This window comes from Ambystoma mexicanum, chromosome 2p, assembly GCF_040938575.1.
Source record: "Ambystoma mexicanum isolate Mex_15411 chromosome 2p, UKY_AmexF1_1, whole genome shotgun sequence".
Taxonomy (NCBI): domain Eukaryota; kingdom Metazoa; phylum Chordata; class Amphibia; order Caudata; family Ambystomatidae; genus Ambystoma; species Ambystoma mexicanum.
In genome coordinates, this window is record NC_090923.1 from 932,741,771 (window position 1) to 932,768,263 (window position 26,493).

Genomic DNA, 26,493 nt, shown 5'->3' on the forward strand with positions numbered 1-26,493 from the left:
GGATTTTAACTTGTGGGCAGATCTGGGGATGGATAGATTTTCTTTGAAAAGCTTGGACACTCGGAGGGCTGTCCAGGAAGTGGACAGACTGGGATATATTTTGGAATTTCAAGGCCTGATAGGTGTGTGGTGCCATGTGAACCCAGATTGAAGGGGTTTCACCTTCTTGCCAATACACAACACTTATAGTAGAATAGATTATTTGCTACTGGATAGAAGATTGGAAGCTATGGTCGAGATCTGTGAGATACAGCTGGTGGGTCGTGCGTACCATGATCTAGCCTCTATGGACTTACTTGTTGACGGGCAACAAAATCAGGGTTCGACGTGGAAATGTAATGACACTCTTTCGAGTGATCCGATGTTTGGTGAAAAGATGGAGCGAGAAATTAGTATTTTTTGTTTGTTTAACACCACTGGACAGGCCCGGATAGGGATGATGTGGGACGCTGGTAAGGCGACATGGAGGGAGCAAATGATAAGTGAGGGTTCACGTAAAAAGAAAGCAAGGGCAATAGTGGAGAACAGTCTCAGAGTACAGATTTCCCAATTGGTGGCTAGAGTGTTGACGTGTGAGGTGGAGACAGGGGACCTTTTTAGATTTACTCTGAGGGAAGAGACTTTAGCTAAAGGCGCTTGGAATAGGTGAAACGGTTAGGAAACTACGGTTCCTGAAACAAAAGTATTACGAGAGGAGTGATAAAGCAGTTGCGCTTTTGGCAGCTCGGTTGAGAGCACAGAGATCGGAAAAAATAATGTAAAGGAATTAAGACCATAGGGTGCTCGGTGTTAACAAGCTCAGGGGACAAAGCAGAGTGCTTCGCAGACTTTCATTCCGAGTTGTATAAGAAAGGGGGGACGGGCCGAATTTGGCTAATTTTCATTTATTTGTACAAAGTGTTCTTCCCATACCTAACCTCCAGGGAGACAGAGTTACTAGAGATCCCAGTTACCCTGGAGGAAGTTGGATACAAAAGGTGGGCTATCATTTGCACAAGTAACGCTCAGCTCTTAGAGTCTGTTTCCTTCTCAAATCATCCCCTCCAAAGAAGGCAAGACATTACAGGGGTTGCTGGAGGACAGAGACAGGTATGCAAGAGGTATCCACAAGATGAATATGCCTTCATCATGCTTGTGACTTCTTCCATTGGATACTTCCTTCCTCCAGAGTCTTCTTCTTTTGAAATAGTCCCAAACCAGCATCTACTGCTTTGGATGGGGAGAGCAAGCGTAACCTTGAGCATTCTCTTCTCCCTAAAGATTGTTCACAACTAAAGAGCCAAACCTAGCCTCCACCTGTGTGTCAATTCCCAAAGGTAATAGTGTCAAAAGTAGTTTGAGGCCAGGGGTGGGCTGGAATCCAAAAGACGCCCCATAATTACACAATTTTCAACAAGCCTAACTCTTTTCCTAGAAGAACGTTTGGAAATAAAATAGGTTACGACACAAAAGAGGCCCAGGGTGCAGAAGCCTTCAGGGAAATCTCCAGAGTTCCTATATGCCAGTTCACCCCTGTGTGAGGCACACATCTCCATCTTGAAGATCTCTACAAGTGGCACACCTTTCAGCAAGGAAGCAGCAGCTTTTTGGTCGTGTGACAAGCTGGATTCGGTCCTGCATGAGTAAAAGGATGACAATAAGCTACAATGCCCACTCAGCCCTCACACTGCTACAAACTGAGAGCCAACACAACCATAAGGGTAAAACAGGCACAGTTAAGAGACATACTTCCTTCGCCTTTTGTGGGAACGTGGACAGAGGAAAGGTTTTGCTTTTAAGAGGGGTGTGAATGTGATTCAGTTGTGACCCACCTAGTAAAGAATAATATTCCAAAACAAAGGTAATGTCCAATCAAAGTTACATAAAAAAATAAAGATCCTTTAATAAAACACATCGTATGCAAAAATAATTAAATAGAAAAACACTGTACAAAACCCACCCACAACCCACAAAAAGGATATGTCTTCTGATGGAAAAGTGCAAAAGTGACCCACAAGTGACCTAACCAGTCTTGAGGGCCCGAAATGGACCAAAGAGGCAGTTTTTGGTTGATAGTACCTTGTTTCAGGTCTTTGGTGGTTCGACGGCATCAAACCTGGCTTCGAGCAGTGGTGCAGCGCATCAGGCTCAGTTTGGGTATGTTGGATCGTTTGGGTTTAAGAAGCAAGCAGGTGTCGAGCAGGTTCAAATGTGGTAGCTCTGTGTAGTTCGAAAATGATGTTCAGTGATGAAGGATGGGGCACTCACCAGGATCTGTTTGAGGTTGATCCAGGTTGTACCCACAGAGAAGGGTCAATGACTGATGCTCCAGCGGTTCAACAGCGATTGTCTAAACCGTGATACTGTTGAACCAATGTGTGATTTGGGGAAGCAGTAGTTTGAGGGTGAGTCGGGTCATTGAATAGCCCTGGCTCGTGTGGGCAAGTTAATCTCCAGTGGTTCCAATCGGTTCCGGTGTTGAGCGGTTGATTTGAGCATAGCAGGTGACAGGCTCAGTGAGGGCACAATGCAGCATCGAGCAGAATCGAGATTCAATTGTTGAATTTCGAAGGTTCAGAGTGGTACCAAAAAGTAGCACTGGCAGGATCCCTCAGAGTCAAATGCAGCTCGATGTCAGTTCGATCACGTCGGGGTGGCAGAATGAGGAGCCTGCAACTGATCTGGTCCTCCAGATGCTTTGAGACCCACTTCAGGGACTCGAGGACAGGATGAGTTCTTTCAAGATCTGCTCACCCAGCCATTGGAGATACTGGTGCTAAGTGGAAGATCCCCATCCACGCTGAGTCGCCCCAATGTGCCCTGGGAAAGGTTAGGGGGCAGAGCTCTCCTCTCCCTTGGACTGCTCCTTCTTCCCCTCAGAGGTTGAGGGCTTTGAAAAGTGCAACTCTCCCAAAAGAGGTCCAACAAATATTTCTCAGATTTTTGTTGCAGAGTGAATCAAATAATTGGTGGGATACCCCTTTCTTTAAAGGCAAATGTCCACAGGTGATTGGACTAAATCTTGCATGCTTTAGGTGTCCTGCTTTGGAAATCAGTGGTCTTTGCCTTCTGAGATCACACCCAAAGTGCGTTGTGCTAGAGGAAGTGGAGGAAAGAAACAAGATGGTGGAACCTTCCTCCAGTTGTCACAAGCTCCTCCTGCCTACACTAACCCCGTCCCCTCTTTTCTTAATAGGATCAAAGGTCCTTTGAAATGCAGCACCCTAGTCCAAGAGTTTTGGGAATGGGTGTGTCTTTTGATTCATGTTCCCAGGGCAACATTCTGTGGAGTTTGTCTTCTGGGAAGGGTGTTACCTACCCTTACAAAGGAACAAAGAGAGGCAATCCCCCAAGGTTACAGTCTGGCCATTAGTGGCAAGGTTAAGCCTGCCTGGGGAGAATACACATAATCACTACACCACTGAGTTTGGGCTGACAGGGCGGACACATGTGCAGTATCAATTTGTGGCTTGTAATAATTATGAGAGATACCATCCACCAAACCATAAGTCGGGTATGGCTTATATTTAAAGCTCTCTGTGCCACCAGGAGGGTAGACTCATAATTATAATGCTTTGGTACAAGGGTGCCTAACTTAAATGCAGCCCCTGCACTTCAGAGCCTTGGCTATCACCCAAGCTGTCAAATGGGCACTTGTGACCTCTGAACCTGCTGTTTGCCACTGGTAGAGCAGATGCTGCAGACAGGATACTGATGCAGCAGGGCACGGGTGGATCCTAAGCTTTTGCCAAGGAGCGAATGAAAGGGGAATCTAATTAGCAGATTACCCGCTCAGAGATGGAATTACTTGTATCATTATTAATTAATAAAAAACAAAAAAGGCAGAGCTTCTACACCCCTACCAAATGGCAATGCGTAACAGGTCACCGCTGGAATGAGCCATGAGCCTTTCAAATACACGTATATGTACAATCATATAGAAGAGTACACCCCACCGGAGGTGATATGTTTAGTGATGACTTCCCATTTTGAAAGTCGTTAAATTGATAATATTGACAGGGGCCATATTTGGAGCATATCTTGATATAACTCAAACAAGCATTGCCAATCAAATGTCCTATGAAACTAAGAAACTATGAAACATTAAAGTCTTTTTCACAAGGACCCTCAGTGCATAAAGAAATCGGAATTGGTGCATACCAGAAACCATTACAGTTTTTGGGACAAGAACCTTTTGTGGTCCCATGGTTCAGCTATTGAACGGTACTTTACACTCATAAGATAAAAAAAATGACAAATAATTGGCCCTATATTAGTAAAATGGCAGAAAGCTGTCTTTAAAACACAGCTCACCTATTCCTAATATGAAGTAATGACCACCAAAACTGCAATCTTCATTTACAGAGTCATTCTATGTGAGGTTAGGCAGTAAATTAAGGAATGAAAGAAGGGTGTAATGCATTTACACTTTGATTTACTGCTGTAGCTGTTTTCAATCCCTTTTGAAGGCGCGGAAAGAGCATAAAAAAGAATTTAGATTTCCACAGTGCTTTCTTAATCTGTCTTCAAGTACAATTTGTTTTACACCTGCCTGAGATTTGCATGAGATTTTCATGCAGGCACAGAACGAATGGATTTCTATAGAATCCGCCTCTATTTAGCTCCTGCCAAAAATCAGGTGGATTCCATAGAACTCTATTGGCAAATGCTGTATGCAAAACATAATATGTAGGAGGCAGTTAGATGTGTTACAAAACGCACTGCAAAAGAGTAAAGGCAATTTCACATTTTTTTTACAGTCTCATTTTATTGGGAATTGCATGGAGGGGTACACCAAAGTTTACATGCTGTGGGGTCTTCTGCATGCAATTTTAAACAGTTACAGGGCATTGGGTAAGAGGAAAGGGTAGAGTGAGACAAACTAGCTTTTACTCATTCATTTTTCTGTCCATCTTGTGAAAAAGAAAAGTTGACCAGCAAAGTACCCTTTGCAGATGCTGTTTACTGGTAGCATGTCTATTCATTGTTTATTATTTTTTTTGTTCAAATTGTTTTTGCCAAAAAGCTGGGTTAGATTATCCACACCCATCTCACTGCCCCTACAGACCACACCTTCACCAGTATTGACTTCCCCCAACTCACCATCTTCATTTTCAGGGGAAATTCGAGCAGACAAATTCGAGCCAAAGTGATTTGGGCAAAAATACAACAAATCGATAGCCCTACTTCCCATTTACTAATGGATTCCTATGGAATCCGCTAGTCTTTACCAGGTGCTAAACCAAGGCAGATTCATTAGGAACCCATTTGATTCATATCATGCAGGGGCAAAACAAAATACACTGACTTGACTGTGGAGGAATGCATGGTGGAGATGTTATTGGCACTCAGTTCCCCTCCTCCGCCTCATCACTGCTTCAAAATGGACTAGAGCATCAAATGGAGGTGTGAACGCATCACCCACTTTACAATGAGGCTGTACTGGTTCATTTAACAGTCTATTTTGTAAATGTGTCAAATGGCATGCAGGTGAACCCCAACAGCAGTGCTAACGTTGGTGATCCCCTCACTTTCACCCTCCATCACCTTGCCTGCCCCATTCCCACTCCCAACACCCCTAAAACATCAATACCTATTTTCTTTACTTCCCCACAAAGTTATTTTGTTGAACTGAATTACCACAAAGTAATTCACTTCGATAATACAACAGTATACAGGTGAATAAAATGTAGGCGGAATTTAAGTATTTCAAATGCATGTTGGAGGAGTGCACTCACCTGATTCAGTGATGGGGTCTACCTCCTGAATGAAGGCTTTCCCCACGCATCAGTATCTTCAGAGATAAAAGGAAGGAAGTGGAGATCTAGACCTCCAGGCGGCGAATCTATAGCAACCATGGCTCTCTTGGCCTATTGGTGTCTCCCTCAAGGCCTGAAGGTCTTGTGAGTGCCCGCAGCAGTTTTGCCATTGAAGAACCCCAGCAGCTCTGTCATCGAAGGATCCGACACTGTCAAAACCCCGGGGTTGCTGGACTGAGGAAAACCACTGCAACTGTCCGTGGTTTGCTATGGGGGTTTCCTTTTTGCATGCACATTATTTCCTTGGAACCGTAACACCACATTGCCAATTATAGGCCTTGATTACTAAACCATAACAGGGGTACTGTTAGGGATCCTCTTTATCAATGCCTGCGTGACAGATTTAGTAAGCGAATGAGAGAGGACTGAGAGATTGGTTATAAGAGCCTTGTCAACTTCCTGTGATAAAGTGTCTTTGATAAAGCACACAAGCCGTCCCTGCCTGGCAAACTTTTCTGACTCAGATTCCTCATCCTCAGTCTTCAAGTCCTGTAAGCACTCATTAAGTTCTTGCAAATCTTGTTCCCCCTCCATTATGAAAATCACAAGAGCGAAAGACAGCAACAAATCTCAAAGCGCCTATTTATTTCATCTTGACAGCCTGTAATTTATCTTCAAGGAGAGCACCCCTTACACCTGTAGAGAAGAAGCCAAGTACCCCACCTCAAGCACTTTGCCCATATTGCCTATATGTTGGGAACCAGAGTGTGAGACACGAGCCAAGCCATTGAACATACAGATACCAAGGAGGATCCTGGAAGCAACGTTCCCATTGAGAAAACCATACTTGCATGCAAGACAGTATGATGGCCATTTGAATGAAATCCCAGAAGAAACAGGACAGCTGAATGGAAGAGAAGAATGGTGACGTCATCGACGCACATGAAGCAAAGCTGACCTATATTGAAGAGATGCAGAGACAAGAGAATGAATATATTCTATAAGGAATCAAGAAAGTATCAAAAGATAAGTGACATCTTGGGATCAAGATGAAGAATCTTATGCTACAGAACTGATGAAGATATCAAATCATTTTCCACGTGTACATATGCAAAGGAACGCAAGCAGACAAAGTATTCTTGAGGCTAGCTTTATAGTCAATAGAGTGCGGCATGCGCCAATGTATACATATATAGGAGCAAGTAAAGAATGGATGTTTCCACTACGTATTACAGGAGAGCTGGACTAAAAAAGGAAGGCCTCTTTTCCAAAGTGTCACAGTTAAAAACAATTGAATGAATTAACACGAGTGAAACTCAGAAAGGCGAGGCTGGATGAGCCCAAGAAGCCAAGGTCGTATCAGGCTGGACTGAGCAGACATTGGATACAAATCATGTGAAAGAACGAAACTCCTGTTCAGAAGATATGGGCAAAAACAAGGAAGACGTCGGAGGTCTATTATAAAATAGTATTTTAAATGCACTAGAACTCGATTTTGTGGTCTTCAGTCACGTGGAAGGATGAAGTTGGACGAACATGATGACCACTCCTACGCATGAGGGCAGAGCGTGCCTGCACTCCCCTGAATTCTCCAGAGCAAGGAACATTTCCAAGGCCGAGTTCAAAGCTTTAATGAGCAGCAGACCACTGAGGTGACGATAGACGATATGCTAATTGGTGGGAAGCTATGATTAAGACTAGCTCACCAGCACCTGGAAGCCCAGACTGTGTGCTGCTAACGTAGGTGGAAAAGTACTGAGGGAGGTTAGAGTGTCAACCAATTGTAGGAGGCTGTGTGATTAAGGGTCCTATAGTTTGTGTAACCAATGGGACGTTGTGTATTTAGTGACGCTCATAGTTACCTGTTTGAGGGGACGGCTTAGCTGCCCCACCTGATGTTAAGAAGCCTATCACTTTCTTAAACTAGTATGTAACGTATACTTAGATGTTCCCTTAGAACCAATCACAATAGCCACTAGGTTTTTGTAGTTTGCCACATAGGATGACGTTAGTAAATAGGTAGGTTGACGTCATCAATGACGCATTTTTTTTAATTAGGGGATGCTTTTTGTTTAAATGCATTGAGAAACCATTTGCTGAGACATCCGTTGATGTCCTTTTACTCCCTGTTTTAGATAATTGATATTAAAACAGTTTATCTTTTTGTCAACTACCTGAGACGTTTCGATTATTGATGTTTGAGTAACTTCTGCATCCCCATTCATCTCAAGGGCATTGCTACCTTGTCTAAAAGGGCTGGAGTCTCCCAGTTCACACCGGCCTTGTCTGCCTAATCCAGCTGGCGCTGAGCCAGGTCGATGCTGCCCAGACCTTGTGATGCGGCACGCACGAGACACACTGGCAGCTTTCCTCTAGCCCTACAACAGCCTGACACTGCATCCCTAAAACAAAGTACCGGGATCTTATTTTAGTATCGACCATTGAGGAAACCAATGCTGCCAGCAAAGTTGCTAGACACAGCGATAGCGCAGGCAGCCCTGTCCAGAAATCATGGGCACCTGTAAACAGCCTTATGATCACTAGGTAAACAAAATAAATGGCTTGCGAAATATCAAAAAAGATACGCACATAGCTGCACACTAAATAATCCCTGGATACCTTGCTGCGTTGCCTTGGAGCAGCAATATAAGAGAGGAAGTCTGGATGAACAAGGAACAAAGAAATAGTACTGGACTATGATTGGTCAGGGCAAAGAACACAAAGGTGGGATTATGGGAGCAAACGTTTGTTCCCTGTTTGTTTTTGCTGCTATTTGGAAATTAATAATAGAAGATGTTGCATAATAGGAAGCCTTTGTTCCATGCCATAGAATTAGCACATATTAATCTATATATAAATAAAACTGAAAGTCTGTTTGTTTATTTGCTCGTCATACAATTCCACAACGTTCCACCAATCTGCACCAGATTTTGCACAGTTACCTGCTTCCTGGTTTCTCTTCCTCATGCCTCACTGTCAGACTTCTCTGGGCCTTGCAGGTCAAAGACAGTGGGGCAGGCAGGTGATGTCAGTTTAGCAGCGCTGTTAAGACTCAGCGGTCTTGGGGAAGGAGAAGCAGAGACTGCCCTTTAGGAGCAAATGGGCTCAGCCATCTCAACACAGCGTTGGAGCATGGCAATAGCTTGGAGCTCAAAGAATCTGATACCTCAAGTGGCGGTGTCAAGATGTGGACACTCAAATTCTTTGAGGGTCACGGATGCAGAGATGGTGGAGCTTCAGCATTAAGCAAAGCTCTGAGATTAGCAGGTGATCAACTGTAGAGGCTGGAGATGACCCTGGTCGTTCCTTTGCAGCAGCTGGGATGGCGTGGAAAGTGCCCAAACCAGCCCAGAGGCAGATCAGAGATGCAGGAGGATCCAGGGGACAATTGCTTTTTTCTATGGTTTCTGGGAATCCCATTCCAGGGGATCCCAGATGCAAAGTAAGTCCTTTTCCTTGCTTCCTAGCCAGGAAGGGTTATTGAGCATACTTGCAGGGTTCTGCCACCTCCAGTAAGCGGGTTCCTGGGTGGCAGTGTCTCAGTTGCAGAGTCTTTGTCCACAGAAGTTTCAGCCTAAATGTGCTCTTGGGGTGGTTAGGGAGAAGAGATTTCATCTTCCTTGGAGCCTTCTGTCTTCACTTTTATGACAGAGGAATTTCAAACAGACTGTATCCCCACCTGAGTTCCGGCTGAATCCTTCTGTTTTGAAGTCCAAAGATGAATTAAATAATGGCAGGGTTCCTCACCCTTACAAAGGCAATATGTTACAGCAGATTGGCCCAAAGCAAGCCTGTTCAGGGGTCCAATCCAGTATGCTTTAACAAGTGTCATTTGCATTCTGATATCATACCGAGAGTGCTTTGTCTGCAGGAAGTGGGAGGTTCCTAGTGAAGGTTTTGAATGCCATAGTTTCGAATGGCACAGTTTCGAAAAAAAATGCATCGATGCATTTCTTTTATTTTTGTTATGGGGGGGGCCCCCCTCCAACCCCTGATTTTTTAGCCCTTAAAAACCACTATAGTAAAAAAAAACTTTACCTAAAAAAATGCATTTTTTCAATGCATTTCTTTCCGAAACTTTGGTATTCGAAACAATGCATTAGAAACAATGCCTGGATACCAAGTGGGAACGGGGCTGGAAGTGTAGAGAGCTCTAGCAGAATGCAAGATGGAGGTACCGCCCTCTGGACCTAAAGAGGTCTTGTGCCCTGAAGGAAGGTATTGCCTAGTCACAGAGATCAAGAGAGCAATTTCATGTCATGACTTAAGCACAGCTCACCACGTTGACAACAATATGACATCCAAATGCTTTGGTTGTATAATTATGTGATCTTAGTAGCCACCATATCACATCAGCCACGGCTTATTTTTACAGTTGAGCATGCCACCAGACTGACTAGAGTACACAATTATGTATTGAATAAAAGGAGCAGATTATTAAAAAAGCCAAATCTGCCTGTTGGAACTTTCTCTTCCAGCAGCTGTCAGGAGTGGAAATAGGACTTTTGAATCTGCCCTGCTGCAATTGCAGGGTGGTTGCTGGCCATATCCGGAGATGGTTACAGCAACAGCCCATGTCAGCACTATGATTTTGGCATGGAGCATTATGAAAGGAGCTCTGATACGCAGACATCACTTTCAAAAACATAATTATCTGCATCATTTTATCCCCAACAATCAAAAAAGCTCAGGTTATCCTGCCCTCACCTGTTGGCATTCTGTCACACAGACACACACAAAAATAAATGTATTTATTTATTTTATTGTTCATTTATAACCTGCTTAATACTAGCAAGTGGTTTCTAAGAGCGGGATCGGGATTCGAACCTGTGTTGCCCTGCGTTGCCTTGCTTCCAAGACAAATGCGTTGCCCCTTTCTGGGCCCTTTCTTAAAAGTCCAGAGTGGAACAACCGCTACTTTTCCATGTATGAGTGAGCTCACAATTCTACAACCACAACATATTCCCAATTTTTCATATATATCTAGCATGTCGCACCCACCTCCCACCACTTCACAAATTCAACCAAGATCGAAGTTTTCTTTGCCTACCTCCTTTCATGCATCCGCAAATGGCTCATCTTAGCTACCTAGTCTCCCGTCAGCTTTCCAGGCCTACAGAATCATTGTTTTACACACTTCATGTCAAGAGTTCTCTTTGTCTCCAACCTTGATCTCCGTGCAAACCATCACCCAGCAAAGTTATCAGACCTGCTGAGAAGTTTAGCTTCTTAGTTACAATATTCTTTAGCCTTTTGTAGACCTCACGCCAAAATCTTTGAACCCATTTGCAGAACCCAAAACATGTGTGTGAGGCTCCCATCCACTCTACAACAACCCCAGAGTGTGCTAGTATCGCTCAGAAAATGCTTAATTAGTCCCTCTGGTGTCTAAAGTTTGTTAAAGATTGTCCTCTGCTTGACAAATACAAGGCCCTGATCCAGACACGACCCAACTGTATCTTAAGAATGTCCTTGATTGACTCCTCTTCCAATGTCTTCCCCAACTCTCCAGCCCAATTCTGTGGCCAGCCTGCATCCATGCTGTCTATCTTATTCTCATAGAACACATTATAGAGACTGCCAATACACATATCTTTATTATTGGGCATGGAGAAGAGAGCCAGATTCTCAGCGAAGGTCACCCACCAACAGCTAGAGCCACGGAAAGGGGCTTCTCAAGCAGTGTGTGCCTTCTTTTCTCCTCTCTACCCAATCTATATTTCAACCTGACTGATCCAAATCCCTTGCCCCTTGTACATTGCCAAATGTCTCCCACTTTTCTTACACCTGCCTTAACCCAAAGCATCCTCTTACCATTCACGTTGTACTTGCTGTTGCCCCAAATCGTTGAACAATCCCTGATCTTTCCATCTTCTCGCAGCAGCTTCAGGGCTTCCAGCCAAGTTTCCACTGTGTCCTTAATGCTGGGGGATCGATCACCCACCCATCAGATATTCCTGCCTCATCGAAGTTCCCCTAAATGAGAGGCTGCCCAAAGAGCCTTCACCAGTAGTATTCCATATTGCCAGAACATCACCTCTCAATACATCCAAGAGTTGACTCAATATGCATGCCTAGGATATGTCTTCAGGTCTGGGAATCCAGATTGCTCTTTCTCACTTCTTTTTTGTATGGCTGCCCATGAACTCTGTGCCTTCCTTGCTGTCCCCCACAGGTACCTGCCCATGCCCCTGCAACGTCCTGTGTGCATCAAATTGTTTTCTTTCACAAGTGAGAAAGAAGCGTTCTCGTTTGCATGAATAATGCAAACATTATTTTGCATACTAATAAGGAAGGCAGACGCCACTTGCCTGAGGACCTATGCTCATAGGCATTTGAGAGTGGGATCAGTCTGTCTGCTGCATATCTAGCGGGAGATCTCAACCAAGATGCAGACATCCGGCCCATTATATAGTCTGTGCCTTATGAGTTGTCTCTTCATCTCAAGGGGATACATGTTATTTATTTATTTAGGGTTTTTTTCCACAGTACCCCATCAGTAGCGTGGGTAAAAAGCAAATTGAAGAAAAAGGGGAACCACTAAGAGTGAGGGGGAAGCTACATACATGTGGGCCTTTTTTTAATGTTATGTCACTGGGGTTTATACTGTAAACTGCTGCCCAGTGGCGTTGCTAGGGGGGCTGAGGCGGCTATAGCCCCAGGTAGTTTGGTCGTAGCCCCAGATAGAAGCTCAGGGGCTACAATCAAAACGCTAGCTAGGCCAGAGTCTGACAGTCCCGACATTAGCATAGCCCCGGACCGAGCAACGCCCCTGCGAGTGCTGCTATTTGCATGGTCTTTAGGTGATCCGAAAGAGAGAGGGGTGGGTACGAGGTTTGGAGGCATAGGGATAATATACGAAGGCTTTGCTGCTGTCTTAATGCACGCACAGGACTGGAAGCGATAAAATACAGGAGTGGGAACAAGGTGACAGGGTATTAGGATGCCTTCTCCCTAACATTTTGTGTTGCACCGGGAAGCAACTGCTTCTTTGCATGTGGCACCTGTTCAAATCAAATCAAAGACTAGGGGCCTCATCATGAGATGGACGGAGCTCTCAAATGCAGCAGTAACGCTATTACCGCCGCATGTACTCCTGCGCCCAATCTCAAGTTGGACGGAAAGTGGGAGTTTTACCTCCAGCTTTTTCTTGGAGATAAAAATCTCCCCTTCCGCCCACTTTGGCGCTATTAGCGTGGCACTCATTGCGCCGGCCGTAATTGCTCCAAGGAACGCTGATGGGTTTACCTCTCCACAGCAACTCGGGATCCGGCGCAAAGTGCGCTGGACCGAGTTACATTAACGCTAATAGCATTAGGCGGTATCCCGGCGCAATTAGCACCGGGATACCACCCTACTCACGATGAGGCCCAAAAATAATTTTGAAATCAACAGAAGATGGAGTAAGAAGAGAATGGAGTAAGGCAGAAGCAAGGTGAGGCAGACGCTAGATTGACTAAAGTGCAGTTAGAGAGTCCGTCCATTGGTTTACGTGGCATTAACAGTCAAATGGTTCTTCTAAACAAATTGGTCGATCAGCATGTTTCCGAAGGAAAGACAATTAGATTGATATCTCAGGGTAGGATTGCAACTGTTCCAAAGTTGTGGGTCCTCCACTCCAAGGGTTTTGCCACTCTGTTTTTTGCTTTGGATCTTTTTAAGCCTGATGGTTTGTGATTTGCCCAATCACAGGTTTCTGGGAGAACTATAATGTTAGGGCCATTTTTGTAGGTGGTTTGGGCCTTTGTCCCGGAATGATTTATGCATCACACAAATTACTGTGACCGCTGGTGTGATGTGATCGCGATTCAGGACCAATCCAGCTGCTTGATTTTCTAATCACTGAATTCTTTCTGTCCATTGTTTTGGAACAGAAAGAAATCAGACTTTTTTGGGAGGCCCACATGCAGCACATTGTACAATGTAGTAGTTCAATGATTTAGGGGAGGAACGTGTGATCGGACCCTTCTGTCAATATAGTTGCTTATCCTTAGGAGAAATGGCTAGCGATACCCAGGTTTGCACAGTCCAAGATGGGAATCTGCCCTGGCTGAGAACAAGGCACTGATATAATGTTTAAATTGCCTAGGAAAAGAGTATGAGGATGTACATAAGAAGAGCACCCCCAAAATGTTGCTGGCCTTTCCGCTTACACAATGGCATGCAAGAGGGTCTACTCTGGGAAACCCGGCATAAGTAGTCTCCCCAGTGCCTTCCTTTACTACTTGTTTGCTCTTTCAGTTGGACTTCTGGAAAGTATAGCTGCCGGTGATTGTAACCTACGGCAACTCAGTGGAAGGGATGTTTTAGTTACAAAATGAAGTGCTTAGGGGGCCTTTTAAAGGCCTGCTCGATTGGTCTGCCTTTCCGCAGTTGGGAACCTCTTTCCAGTGTCTTGGCCTTTGGAACATATGTCATCTGGGGATATTGAAAGTACATGGATACAGCAGCTTGTAGTACAGTGTGAACCTGAGATGCTTTCGGACTCACCAGCTTTGAACGGTTTTTCTGGCATAGTATTGGGCTTCACTCTTCAGTTTTATATAAAGTTGTACCAGAGGTTTATCTAAAACTCACTGACGACTTCTCCAGCAGTCTTTAGTGCTGTCATTTAGGGGACGCCGCATAATCTGGATGCATGGCGAGATTTCCATTTTCACTTGGATAGAGCAAAAAATGATTGGTAAGGCATTCATTGGCCGTTTTTATTATATCTTGCATCTGAGAGAGCCATACCAGGTAGGCTATCCTTTCTCCAGTAAGGATCAAAGCAGCCTCAGAAGTATCATTTCAGAGACTTGTACCCATCTATGTAATTTACAAAGCAGCCAAATCACACCATTTCCATATACACAACATGCAGGATGCCTGGTTTGGTCTGGCCATCCCTCAAATATGTTTGGCTACATTGTGTACTGGATTTTCTTACTACCATTTCAGACACTGTATTTGATACCTTGAGGTCTTTCCGTGGCTCGGAATGAGGTGGTAATAGATGCAAAGGTCACTCACTGTGGGAATTCTGATACTCAAACCTTCAGCCCCTTCAGTCATGCCATACGGCCCACCACCTAACTGTTTACATCTGTTTTGCTACGATACACTTCTGCTTGAGTGAAGTGAAAGTTGAGGTAAAGGAGGCTAGGTGGCTTGGAGAGGGCAGCCCCGGAGAGTGGGAAAAGCCCTCATGCTGAGGCTCTGCTCCCGGCTAACTTATCAGGTCTCATCTGATCTGATGTGCCAATTAAATCACCTACTCACATTCGATCTAAATGTACTAGGCGCATGCACCCACCAATGGCACCAATGGCAGGATATCACATATTTATGATTGAAGGATTAATACTTAATCAATATCTAAAGTTCTAACTTTTTTACTTCTCTCCATAATTCACAAAATGAAAATGTTGTTGCTGGTCTAGCCCGCTTCTTGTTTGTATCTCCTGCAGTCTTCCAGAGGGAGCCTGGCTGATTCCAGAGCACTGAGCTCCAGCACCCAGAACCTAGCCAGTCGGGGGTTCCTCTCTGGCTCCAGCTAAGATTGAGAGAAGCACGCAAGGAAGAACCTCAGTCTTGTGACGTCTCGCCCCAAACGTTCAAGCCTCCTCAAACCACCGTCACTGGACTAAGAAGGCGAGGAAGGGTTGGGGCAGACTCAAGAGCATGGCACCTACAGCACTTTTGTTTCTTACAATGTTCTCCCCCTCCATTTTGAAAATCCGTCTGCTTGCCGGATTCGGATGATACTGCACCAAAGAGCAGGGGGCTCCTGCAAGTTGAGACATCTGGTTTCCTTTTCTTATGGCTGTCCCCTTTCTCTTCCTTTTCATTCTGCTCCAGATGTTTGTGCTCTCCACAGGATGCCAAGGGTGGAATTTTACAGCACTGAGGTCTGCTACACAGATCCCCCCTAGTACTAACGTAAACTACAACCTTAAAAAAATCAACCTGTGCTCCAACACCCAGATCCCTCCTTTATGTTTACCACTTCAACAGATGTTCTGCACATGGCCGAGTCCACCTACACCCGAACCCAGCCACCTACACCACCTTCCAGAAGAGTTCTGCAAACAGCTGAACTCGCTGTACCATCCATCATAAAAGATGTTGCGACACTGGACAAACCACAGCATATGAAAATATGACTTACAAAGCAGCTGGTTCCCCCAGCGAGGTTTCAGCACCAAACAAATGTACCAACCATAACACAACATCTGAAACCCAAGAGACAGTAATTAGTCCTACATCAATGCTAGTAACATGGCACTCTTGCAACAGTACAGGGAGGGGGAAGAAGAGCAGCATAGGGGGTTTGTAAAGGGTCTTCTTTGTTAAAAGTGCTTCCTTATGAGCATAGAGCAAGACTCATAATGTGCACTCTTCACTAGCCATCTGACAGTGCTAATGGACTCTTGGCCAGTAAGAAATGGCATGCTTTGTGTATGTGGCGAATTAAGAGGGCGAGCAACGTTTTATCCTGGGCTAGAGGCATGCAACTTGAAATGTTGACCCTTGATATGGAGTATAACGAGGGAGGTAGTGCATGAAATGCTAATGAATGCAGTGCCACATATGATATATGATATGATATGATATTTTATTTATAGTGCGCCTATACACAAGTGTTTCAAGGCACTATAATCTATAATGAGTTGTGCGAGATATACTGAAAGGAAACAGAGGCTACAGTAATGGGTGGGTGGTACACATACAGTTGGTGCAATTTGCAAAACGGGGCCATAGTATGCAGACGGGTGCAATGCAGACAGTATAGATAGGTCCAATGCATACAATGGGACATAGCATGTGATGTGGGCTGCATGGGGTATATATGTATGTATAGGGATACATTTAGTGCCACCCTAGCAAATATCCACTGGCACATTGGGGTACATTGGTCAAAGAAAGAGAGGCAAGGTACACAGCAGTGGTGGAGGCTGGGTGGTTAGGAGCCACCAAGATGTTGCCCGAAGAGTACGGTTTTCAGTTACTTCCTGCATTGTGGGTGCCTTCCTGTGGCTTTGTAGTTTAGTCACAATTCGGGTTCTTTGGGAATAACAGGGGAAGTCGTGTTTCCTATTTGTTTCTTTCCTGTGGTTTCTAGATTGGCGATGACATGACGCTGAATTCTGTGTTAGCGTCCCAATATCTTCAGCTTCTCGGCCAGGTAGGATGGGGTGCCTGTCATAATTACTTTGAAGTTGAGGCAGGTGGTTTTGAAGTTCATGAGACCTTGAAGGAGACGTCAATGTAGCTCTTTAGGAACTGGGGTGATGTGGTCCAATGTCTTTATGCCGGAGATGAGCCATGTAGCTTTTTTCGTTGATGTCTCAGGCAGCCAGGCTGGCCTCTCTAAAATCTCAGAGTGTACTGTCACTGCTAAGGTAAAACCTAGCCATATATTAACTGCAAACGAGCAGCTCGTGCAGGATACTCGTTGCTGAGGCTTAGACAGACCCCCAGCCATATACTTAGCTCAAATACGCTGTCCCATATTTAGAGGGAAAATGACAGTGCGTGTGTGCGTTAACTTGTGAGTGTTAGTGAACATATCCTCGCCTGGTCCACAATACTCCCATCTAACATTAATTTCTCTTCATTCAACCTTGAGCTCTTGTGTGTGGCTGCTGTGTGAGATCATGTGGCCGTTTCACAAAGATGTTACTGTGGGTAACTCTGACTTACTAAATCATACATAGTCACGTCTGTGTGGCGTGTGTTCTGCTGCTATACCACTAGGTATGTTGTGTGTGCATGGCTGCTATGTGAGCATCTGTGGATGTGGGTTCTGCTCTGGCACTGGCTGTGTGGCACCACTCTGTTAGCCTTTATATCTGCCTGCTTTGTCCCGGGAGCAGCATGTTTATCTAGCTGTGTTGCATCTTCTCTGGTGTTGGCCCGCTCTGTTGCTATTTATGGGTGTGGTGTCTGCTCTGTCACTGCATGCGGCTTTGCGACATCTCCATATGATTGGCTACATCCAGTTGGGTGTAAGGCTACTCAGGACCTGTGTGGAAGTGTTCTGTCTCTTAATGCGGCCATATTTACACAGTAGTGCCAAGTCAATGTGTGTAGGTGGCATTGACTGCCCATATACCACTGCCACTGTGTGTCTAGGTGGGTTTTGTAGCTACTGTGGCCATGGCTGTGTGTGTTTCGTGCCATTAGTGCATGTGCTTGTGTCTGCTCTGTGATACCCTCTATGGCTGTGCTGAAACCATTCTGTGACTGTCTGCTTCTGCTCTGCAAATTAGTGGCTGCTGATATAGGTCTGTCTACATGAAACTGAACCGGCCCATGCATGCTGCTTTTCTGTGACTGCTCTTCCTGGATGCCACTACTGCTCTGCAGATGCCTGTGTGCTGCTGTTCTGTCACCATGTGTATGTGTGTCTACTCTGTGACTGCCTCTGTAATGATCACACTCCGTGACCGCTTGTGCGCCTCTGATCTGTAAATTTATTCACGCTGCAACTGATTTGTGAATGCTTGTTTATTGTTACTGATCTGTGACTGTACTACAGTGTGTCCATGAGTGCATAGATGTTGCTATTGTTAGTTGCTTCCCGAGGCGTTGGTACTACTTTGTGATTGTGTATGTGTACTACTTCTGCTTAGTTTCCTGTGTGCTGCTACTGCCCTGTGCACGCCTGTATGCTGCTGATCCATCACAGTCGGTATGTTCTGCTGCTGCCTTTATGCACTGCTACTCTTTGCATGCCACTCACTGTTGCTGCCTCTATAGTGTCTGCCTGTGGCTGCGTGTATGTGCTGATGTTTAACCATCAATTGCTGATCTCTGCAGCCTATGCAGGGCTGCTCTGTAACTGACCATGTGTCCTTACACTATAACCCGTGGATGTGATGCTTGTTTGCGGCTACGCGTGAACTACTGCTTTGTGACTGCTCGGGTGCTGCTATTTCCCTGCGTCTGTCTATATGCTGCTGATCCATCGCAGTTTGTGTGTTTTGCTGCTCTGTGACTGCCTGTCGGCCTCTGGCGGTATGCACTTCTGCCCTGTGAATGCTGTACACTGTTGCTGCTCTGTGACTGCCTATCTGGTGCTTGCCTGTGGCTGGATCTGCTGCTGTCTGTCAGTCTTTTGTTGTGCACTGTTGCTGCCTGTATAGTGCTCGCCTGTGGCTGTGTGTATGTGCTGATGTCTGCCCATCTATTGTTGATCTCTGCAGCCTATGCAGGGCTGCTCTGTAACTGACCATGTGTCCTTACATATGGACTGCTCGTCTGCCTGTATGCTGCTGATCCATCACAGTCTGCATGTTTTTGCTTCTCTGTGACTACCTGTCTGCCTCTGGCAGTATGCACTGCTGTCCTATGAATGCTGTACTCTGTGACTGCCTGCATGGTGCTTGCCTGTGTCTGTGTGTGTATGTGCTGCTGTCTGTTGGTCTTTTGTTGTGCACTGTTGCTGCCTGTATGCTGCTGATCCATCATAGTCTGCATGTTCTGCTGTTCTGTGACTATCTGTCTGATGCTGGCTTTATGCACTGCTGCTCTGTGAATGCTGTGCAGAGTTGCTGCTCTGTGCTTACCTGTGGCTGTGTGTATGTGCTGCTGTCTGTTGGTCTTTTGTTGTGCAATGTTGCTACCTGTATGCTGCTTATCCATCATAGTATGCATGTTCTGTGACTGCCTGTATGCTGCTGGCTTTATGCACTGCTGCTCTGTGAATGCTGTGCAATGTTGTTGCTCTGTGCTGGTCTGTGGCTGTGTGTATGTGCTGCTTTCTGTCAGTCTTTGTTGATCTCTGCAGCCCATACCGCACTGCTCTGTAACTGGCCAGGCGTCCTTACACATGACTGGTGGATGTGCTGCTACTGCTCTGTGACTGTATGCCTGCTGCTGTCTGTGATCGGAGAGTTCATAATTTGGGTGCTTCACCCGCATCGATATTGATATTGTTCCTGGTCTAGTTGCACTGAATATGATGGCTGAATCACCTTTAAAGGAATAGGGAGGAGTCCGGCCCTTAGTACCAGTCAAGCTGTACAAGGTTGAAAACCATGAAGTCCAGGAGTACTTGTGATGTTAAATAGCAGAGAACATTTGCTCTGTAGTGACCAGAGAGACCTGCAGTGACTGAAGAATACTGTGGTGGAGGAGGGAACCAGCCTTGAATGTAGGCCCATGCAGCTGCCTTACTTTCTTAGGTCCTGCCAGGAGCCTACAACCTTTGGCTCTCCATATGTGTTGGTTATCAAGATCTTTGGGACGACCACTCTCAACCACCCAAGCCAGAATTTTCATTGGTGAAGGGTCAAAGCCCAAAACAGCTGGAGAGCCGCAGGTTGCAGACCCCTGCATACAACACTGCTTTTACAATACCTTTGATTTTCCTCGAATCAGGCCGAGTTGTAATCAGGCTGCATTTCAGGGTTTGCAGTAGTTCATGGGTGGGGAGAGCATGCGGGCAATCTTGAGAAAATATACTTTCACATTTAGACAGGAGGGCCTTTACTGGGTTAAACACAGGTATGGCTTTTTTGGGACGCACTTGTGGGCCTTTGTAGATTTTGGCTACCAGATACTGTTGAAAAAATAAGCTTTTGGATGCGTTGTGCAAGGTTAGCTTTGTCATTTGAATCTAGGTCCAGTAAAGCATGCACAGCTGTTCTGCGGGCCAGTCTGGATTTTGTGGTAGCATTCAATCAGTTGCCAGTGCTGGTTGGTGTCTTGCAAGTTAAGTAGTTTCCTGTCAAACGTGAGTGTGATCAAATTCAAGAATGTGCTAGTCCTTTGAGAGTGGCAGAAATGAATCAAGCACTTGTCCCATGTGGTTGTCTTAGAATCCAACAAGTTGCCAATCCTTAGTGGATTTGGGGGAATTCAAGTACTTACTGGCCCCAAGGAGAGTGGTAGATTCCATGCATTTCTAGGTCCTACATGGATGTCCGGGCATTCAAGCTGTCACCATTTCTCTGTGAATGCTGTAGAATTCAAGGAATTACCAGTCCTGGTGGATATGGTAAAATTCAATCAGTTGTCCTACTTGGTTGTTTAGCAGTTGCTTATTATGGGCAGGTGTATCAGAATTCTAGCAGTTACCTGTCCTGATTCGGTGTGGCAGACTTCTTGCAATTGTTCGTCATTGGTGGTTGCATAATACTTTCAGTTACACATTTCAGGGGAGTATATTTTGGAGAATTTCAGCACTTTACACAGAACACACCTGGCTGTGGAAGTTTTGGGGTTGCGTGTCATACGAAGGTCTGGCAAAAGCCTACTACCTGTTGAAATGATTGTTGCAAGAGTAGATTTGCTCTTATAGTTGAGGGTGTGGAAAGTTTTGAAGTGAGATTCCAATGGTCTTGCTGCTAACATGGCAACGGCGGGTTGGACGAGTCTTGTCATTAACTTCTTAAGGTAAATGTAGGACAGGTCCTGTTTTTCGTAACCTGGTCTGACGTATTCTTTGAAATTGCATGTCCCTGGTGGATCGGAGAGGATTTCCTTTGTCCCATGCTGGCAGGGTGAGCTAAGCCTTCTCAAGGGTTTTCTTGCATTTAGATGCCTTAAGCAGGTGTATGAAAAGTCCTAAAATTACTTTTGAGGGGATCTTGAGGTTGGAATTCTCTTGCAGGTTGGTTGGCAAGCACCAAGGAATTGTCTTTGAGAAGTGACGTTTTAGAGTTGCCTGTCCCAGGTGGGTAGAGCAGCCTCAATAGAGCAGGTGCCCCTGGATGTTGTCATATTCATGCAATCATACATGTACAGTTTTAGGAAACAGGACTTGTGTTTCTTGCCTCAAAATCAGTTTATAAAATAAATATTGTTTAACCAGTTTTGCAGGAGGGAAACCTAGGCAAGAAAGACTACATTCTCTGAATTATAGTTGATGAGGGTGTAGAGGACGTGGGAGCACACATGCCCCAATATCTCTCAGGCAAGAAAAACAACTGTTAATAATGGTGTAAAAATATCGGGTAAATGCAATAGTATATATTTATTCTATTTATATAGTGGTCATTCGGTAGAAAAATTGCAAAACACTAATAAAAATAAAATACGACTTTAGAATAATTTTGTCGTTGTCTGTTTATGACTCTAACCTTTGTTTGTTTGTTTATTTTATTTATATAGCGCTCCAGAACCTGGAGCAAAAGGGCACTTAGGACAAGTTACAAGGCACAATATATATAGAATTTGCAGTAATACAGTAGTAAAATAATGTACAGTATATACATTCTCGTTTGTGTTACTTTTTCTTATGTCTGGAGTAGAGGTAGGGGCGATCACTGCCGGTAGCCACCGTGCCCACCTTCTAAGGACAGGTTAGAGCAGAGGGGAGACCAGAGGGTCTAACCAGAAACTAGGGGGAACATCCCGTGGATTGATACAGCAAGGGATCCTGGGTTCTTGATGGAATTACACATGGTAGCTCAGATGGAGGAGAAAAGGACCAGACAGGGGGCTCCAGCAAGGTAAGGCAAAGGTAGGTCTAAAAGGAGGTAATATGCAAGGAGGAAGTACAGAAGACAAGAAGGCAGGGATAGAAGTGGGCAGCATCTCATCCACAGTGTGCCAAGCAGGAAACATCACGGCTTAAGACGCAGAGCATTGCTCGCCGTATAGGGTCATGGAGTTACAGTGCGTCCCCTTCGCCACCGCCTCCCAACTGACCAGCGAGCTGCAGTGGTGAGAGTATGCCCCCTCCCCATCCAAGAGCATCCCAGTTTCCAGGGGTGAGATGAGTGATATAATCTTAGAAGAATAGGGGTGTGGATGTTAGAGGCTGGTTTCAAGGTGCGTTCCCAAGGAGAATGCCCCTTTCTGTCAATGAGGTATTGTGATCTCCCTCTGAATTATCGAGAGTCACGAATCTTAGAAATGTCATATTCATCTTGCACATGCAAAGGTGCGATATCCTTAGAGTTGCCTTGGTGGTTCCTTGAAAACTTGCACAAAGCGGGGGTTGTGAAGAAAGAGCTTTGCTTTGTGGGTGTTTAACAGTGCTAATCTGAAGGCCCCCCTTGGTAATAGAAAGCACATCATCCAGAGCAAAGGAGGCTGGACAGATGACAGGCTCCAGGCCCTTCTCCCATGCCCAAGACAAGAATTTACTCCATCTGCAGGCATAAATTAATTTAGTGACTCTCCCCAAGTTGAAAGGAGCAAATCCCAGAGATTATATAACGAATTCCACTACTTCTATCTCAGCCTCTCAGCAGCCAAGCATGAAGGTTCAGACAGCTGTGGTACAAATGGAGTACCCACCCCCTCAACTAGGAGAGCCAGTCCACTCTTGCTGGGAGGTGCCAGGGAAGGCAAATTAACATGTGCAGAAGATCTAGGTACCAAGCACTCTAGACCCAGTCCCATGCGATCATAAGCAACGTGGACCCTAACAGTTGCAATCTCCTGAGAACTAGCAGAATTATAGGAATTGGCGGGAAAGCATACAAGAGAATGAAATCCACTCGACTATCAATGTCTTTCCCTAAGCTCTCGGCTGAGGAAACTCTCCAGAGCGGACATGATCTCCTCCAGCACTTTCTGGCAGAGCTCCAATTTGCGGGAGGCCGAAGTCTGTCTTCTCAGTGCATCCACTATGAATATCTCTATACCAGCGAGACAGGCTGCCATAGGAGACAGGTAGTTCTCAAGCACTCATGAGTCAATCATCCAGGTCAGGAAATGTGTGTACTCGCCCACTCCAGACACTTGCTGCCACCACTGACATCATTTTGGTGACGATCCTCGGGCAGAGTTCAGGCTGAAAAGCAGGATCTGAAAATAGTTGATGGGTGCTGCCAATCACAAATCTCGGGTTCGTCCTTTGCTTCGGATGTATCGGAACATGAAGGTCCAGTGACACAACCAATCCCATGACTCCAGGGCCTGGAGGAGCTGCACCACAGTCACCATCTTGAATTTGTCTTTCCTGAGGAACGTGTTCAAGTACCTCAGGTCCAAGATTGGTTACATACCTCTGTCGTTATTCGGCACCGAAAAAGTAATATGAATACCACCCATGGCTTTCCTCTGGCATGAGTGCCAGCCCTGTGGCTTCTTACTCCAACAGGGATCTGACCTCCTAGAAGAGGAGGTTATCTGGAAGGAGAGAAGGACCCGACGAAATATGTGATACTTGATACTATCATAGATATATGTATCTTATCTAAGTTAAATGAACATTTTTAAATCTATTCTCTTGCCTTCTAGGTTGAATAATGAGCTGGATTTGATGCATCTTTTTCCCTTGGATAATTATGATACTATCATATCATCACATATTTGATAAGTGAGCATTTCAACATTATATATCAGTCCGACCAGTTATTTGACATAGCAGCAATTCAACAAATATTTTTTTAGCTAGGCTATATATCCTATCCCTGCTAATCTGAGTGATTGTGTATCATACATTTGAGACAAACAATTTTGACAACTTGCAGATCTGCTTTACATTGGACTCAAATGCTTACATTTTAATTGATTAATATGGGATGATGAATGACATTTTCATATACATGAAGTTATTTTATATACTAGGCGGTCATCCAGGTACCTCTGCTCCGTATGCTAATTACTGTACTAAAATATACTATATTACTAAATATATGTGACACAATATGAATTGCGCTATACTATATTATGTAATTTTGATACAATAGGCTATAATGACTGCCTTGAAGGAATGAGAAAACACTCATATAATAGATGGCATGTTGATGGCTTTAGGGTAAAGCGTGTACTGGCCACCATGCAGGAAAAAAACGATGACTCTAGCATAGTGCGCCCTCTATGTCAATCATCATGAAAACAGAAACATAGTAAATCAAAATGGTGGCACATGTCGAAAGAACGCCAGTAATAAATCCTTACTATGCTTTCAGTCAACTAATAATTAACTAACAAAATAAACAAAGGCTAATGTATCTTCATTTTATAATATTAAACCAGAGATATAAGCTTGATCTGTAATTCCTTTAAGCAATTAACACCATTGTAATCTTGCTTCTAATTGAAACTAAAAGGCAAGTGTATTAATTTCAATAATTTTAATGTAACGGAGATAGGATGCATATACCAATCGGAGACGTTGATTCACCAAAATACCAGGGGTCGCAGAAGTGACATCACACACCTGAAGACATCACGGGAAGTGATGTCACATGGCATTTGACCTGGATGGCATCAGTTCCTCTTTAACCCTGGTGACACCAGAAGTGGCTTGCAGGTGTAAAAGTAAGTACATAAATGTACAATTTCTAAAATACCAAAGAGGTAATAAAGCAGACCAGAATATTTTAGATACCAACCACATTTTAACCAGAGTGCTGCCTTCACATACCATGGATGGGGTCATGATATGATAGGGTTTGACCCATTAGAGTCAACAGAGGCTGAGGCACTGCCAGAGATATGCCACTTCAGCATTGTATGGCCAGTTACTTCCATACTATGCCAGTTATAGCTGCATGTCAGGTATTGTCGTTATATGATAAGTAGAGCCCCTGCACATTGCCAGTTGCTGCGATATTACTGTATCCAAAAATCCAATAGATGCAAGTCACGAACCATGCAAAAGAGCATTAATGCTTTGATTCATGATAATTTCGTTATTTGTATACCACTTTTGCAAAATCACTATACATAGCACATACTTACATACAATTATCATTCCAACCGAAATTGGACTCATTTATCAATCTTGGAAGAATGAATGGCTGAGTTGGCCTTGTCTGGATTTGAACCTGCAACCTACAGATCAAACATAGATCGCAGCAGCGAGCGCTGACCCCGCTGAGCCATCTTACTGATTTGCAATTAAAAATGCAATGTCACAATAAGAAAGCATGCGAAACTGGCTGCACAATGTAGGCTAGACACATAATAACACTTATCATGTTTTCTGTAGCCTTGATGATGCAAAGTAAAAAATGCCTTGTCACAGTAAGACATACCTAGATGGTTTGTACGGAAATGCAATCTAACCACGTAATAACACTTATCATGCTTACTTTATCATAGATGCCCAGAAAAATATACCATTGCACAGTAAGGAAAGGCTAGACTGGCTCAACCCAAATTTCAGTCTAGCCACCTAATGACACTTATGATGCTTACTTCATTATATATGCCCAGAAAATATGCCATGACACAGTAAGAAAGGGTTATACTGTCTGCATCTAAATATCATGCTTACTTTATTATTGTAAAGGCTTGAGGCAGAAGTAAGTTTGGGGCTTCCCAGTGTGCCCTTTATGTTTTTAAAATGTATTCACCTTGTGCCTTCTGCCCGCGCTACTGCGCTCACTCCGACCCCCTCCCCACTCCCGTATCCATGTTGCTGCCTACATCCTGCCCCCGCAGCGCCGTGATTGGGCCTTCAGCCCGTGGTGTTTCTGAAAATCACCCTTCCACTACCTGCCTCCGAGCCTTCTTTAGCTTCCGGTTCGAGGCAAAGGTAAGGTTGGGGGCTTCCCATTGTGGCCCTTATGTTTTTTAAAATGTATTCCCCTTTTGCCTTCTACCTGGGCTACTGCACTCACTCCGAGCCCCTCCCCTCTCCCCAATCTGTGTTGCCGCCTACATCTCACCCCCAGAGTGCCGTAATTGGGCCTCCATCCCTATTTAGTCCCAATGCCCAGGGGAGACCTTTGCCCTGGCAGCCCCCTCTGTGAAGGGCCCCAAGGCAAAGTGCAGCCCCTACAGAAGCAGCTCCAGATGGCATCTGCCGGTGTCCGACAGAGAAGAAGGAAGCAGGCAGCCGTCAACCAGCAGAGACAAA

General features: G+C 44.8%; 1 protein-coding gene across 5 annotated transcripts in view; it reads left to right on the forward strand.

Moving 5' to 3' along the window:
* KLC3 (kinesin light chain 3) overlaps positions 1 to 21,779 on the forward strand; it is a 160,251-nt gene extending 138,472 nt beyond the window's left edge. For all 5 annotated transcript variants that reach the window (XM_069644674.1, XM_069644677.1, XM_069644678.1 and 2 more), the window contains exon 13: positions 15,188 to 21,779. In XM_069644674.1, coding sequence (XP_069500775.1) covers positions 15,188 to 15,277 — 90 coding nt within the window. In that variant the 3' untranslated portion in view covers positions 15,278 to 21,779. The remainder of the gene's footprint in view (positions 1 to 15,187) is intronic.
* The last annotated feature ends 4,714 nt before the right edge of the window (positions 21,780 to 26,493 follow it).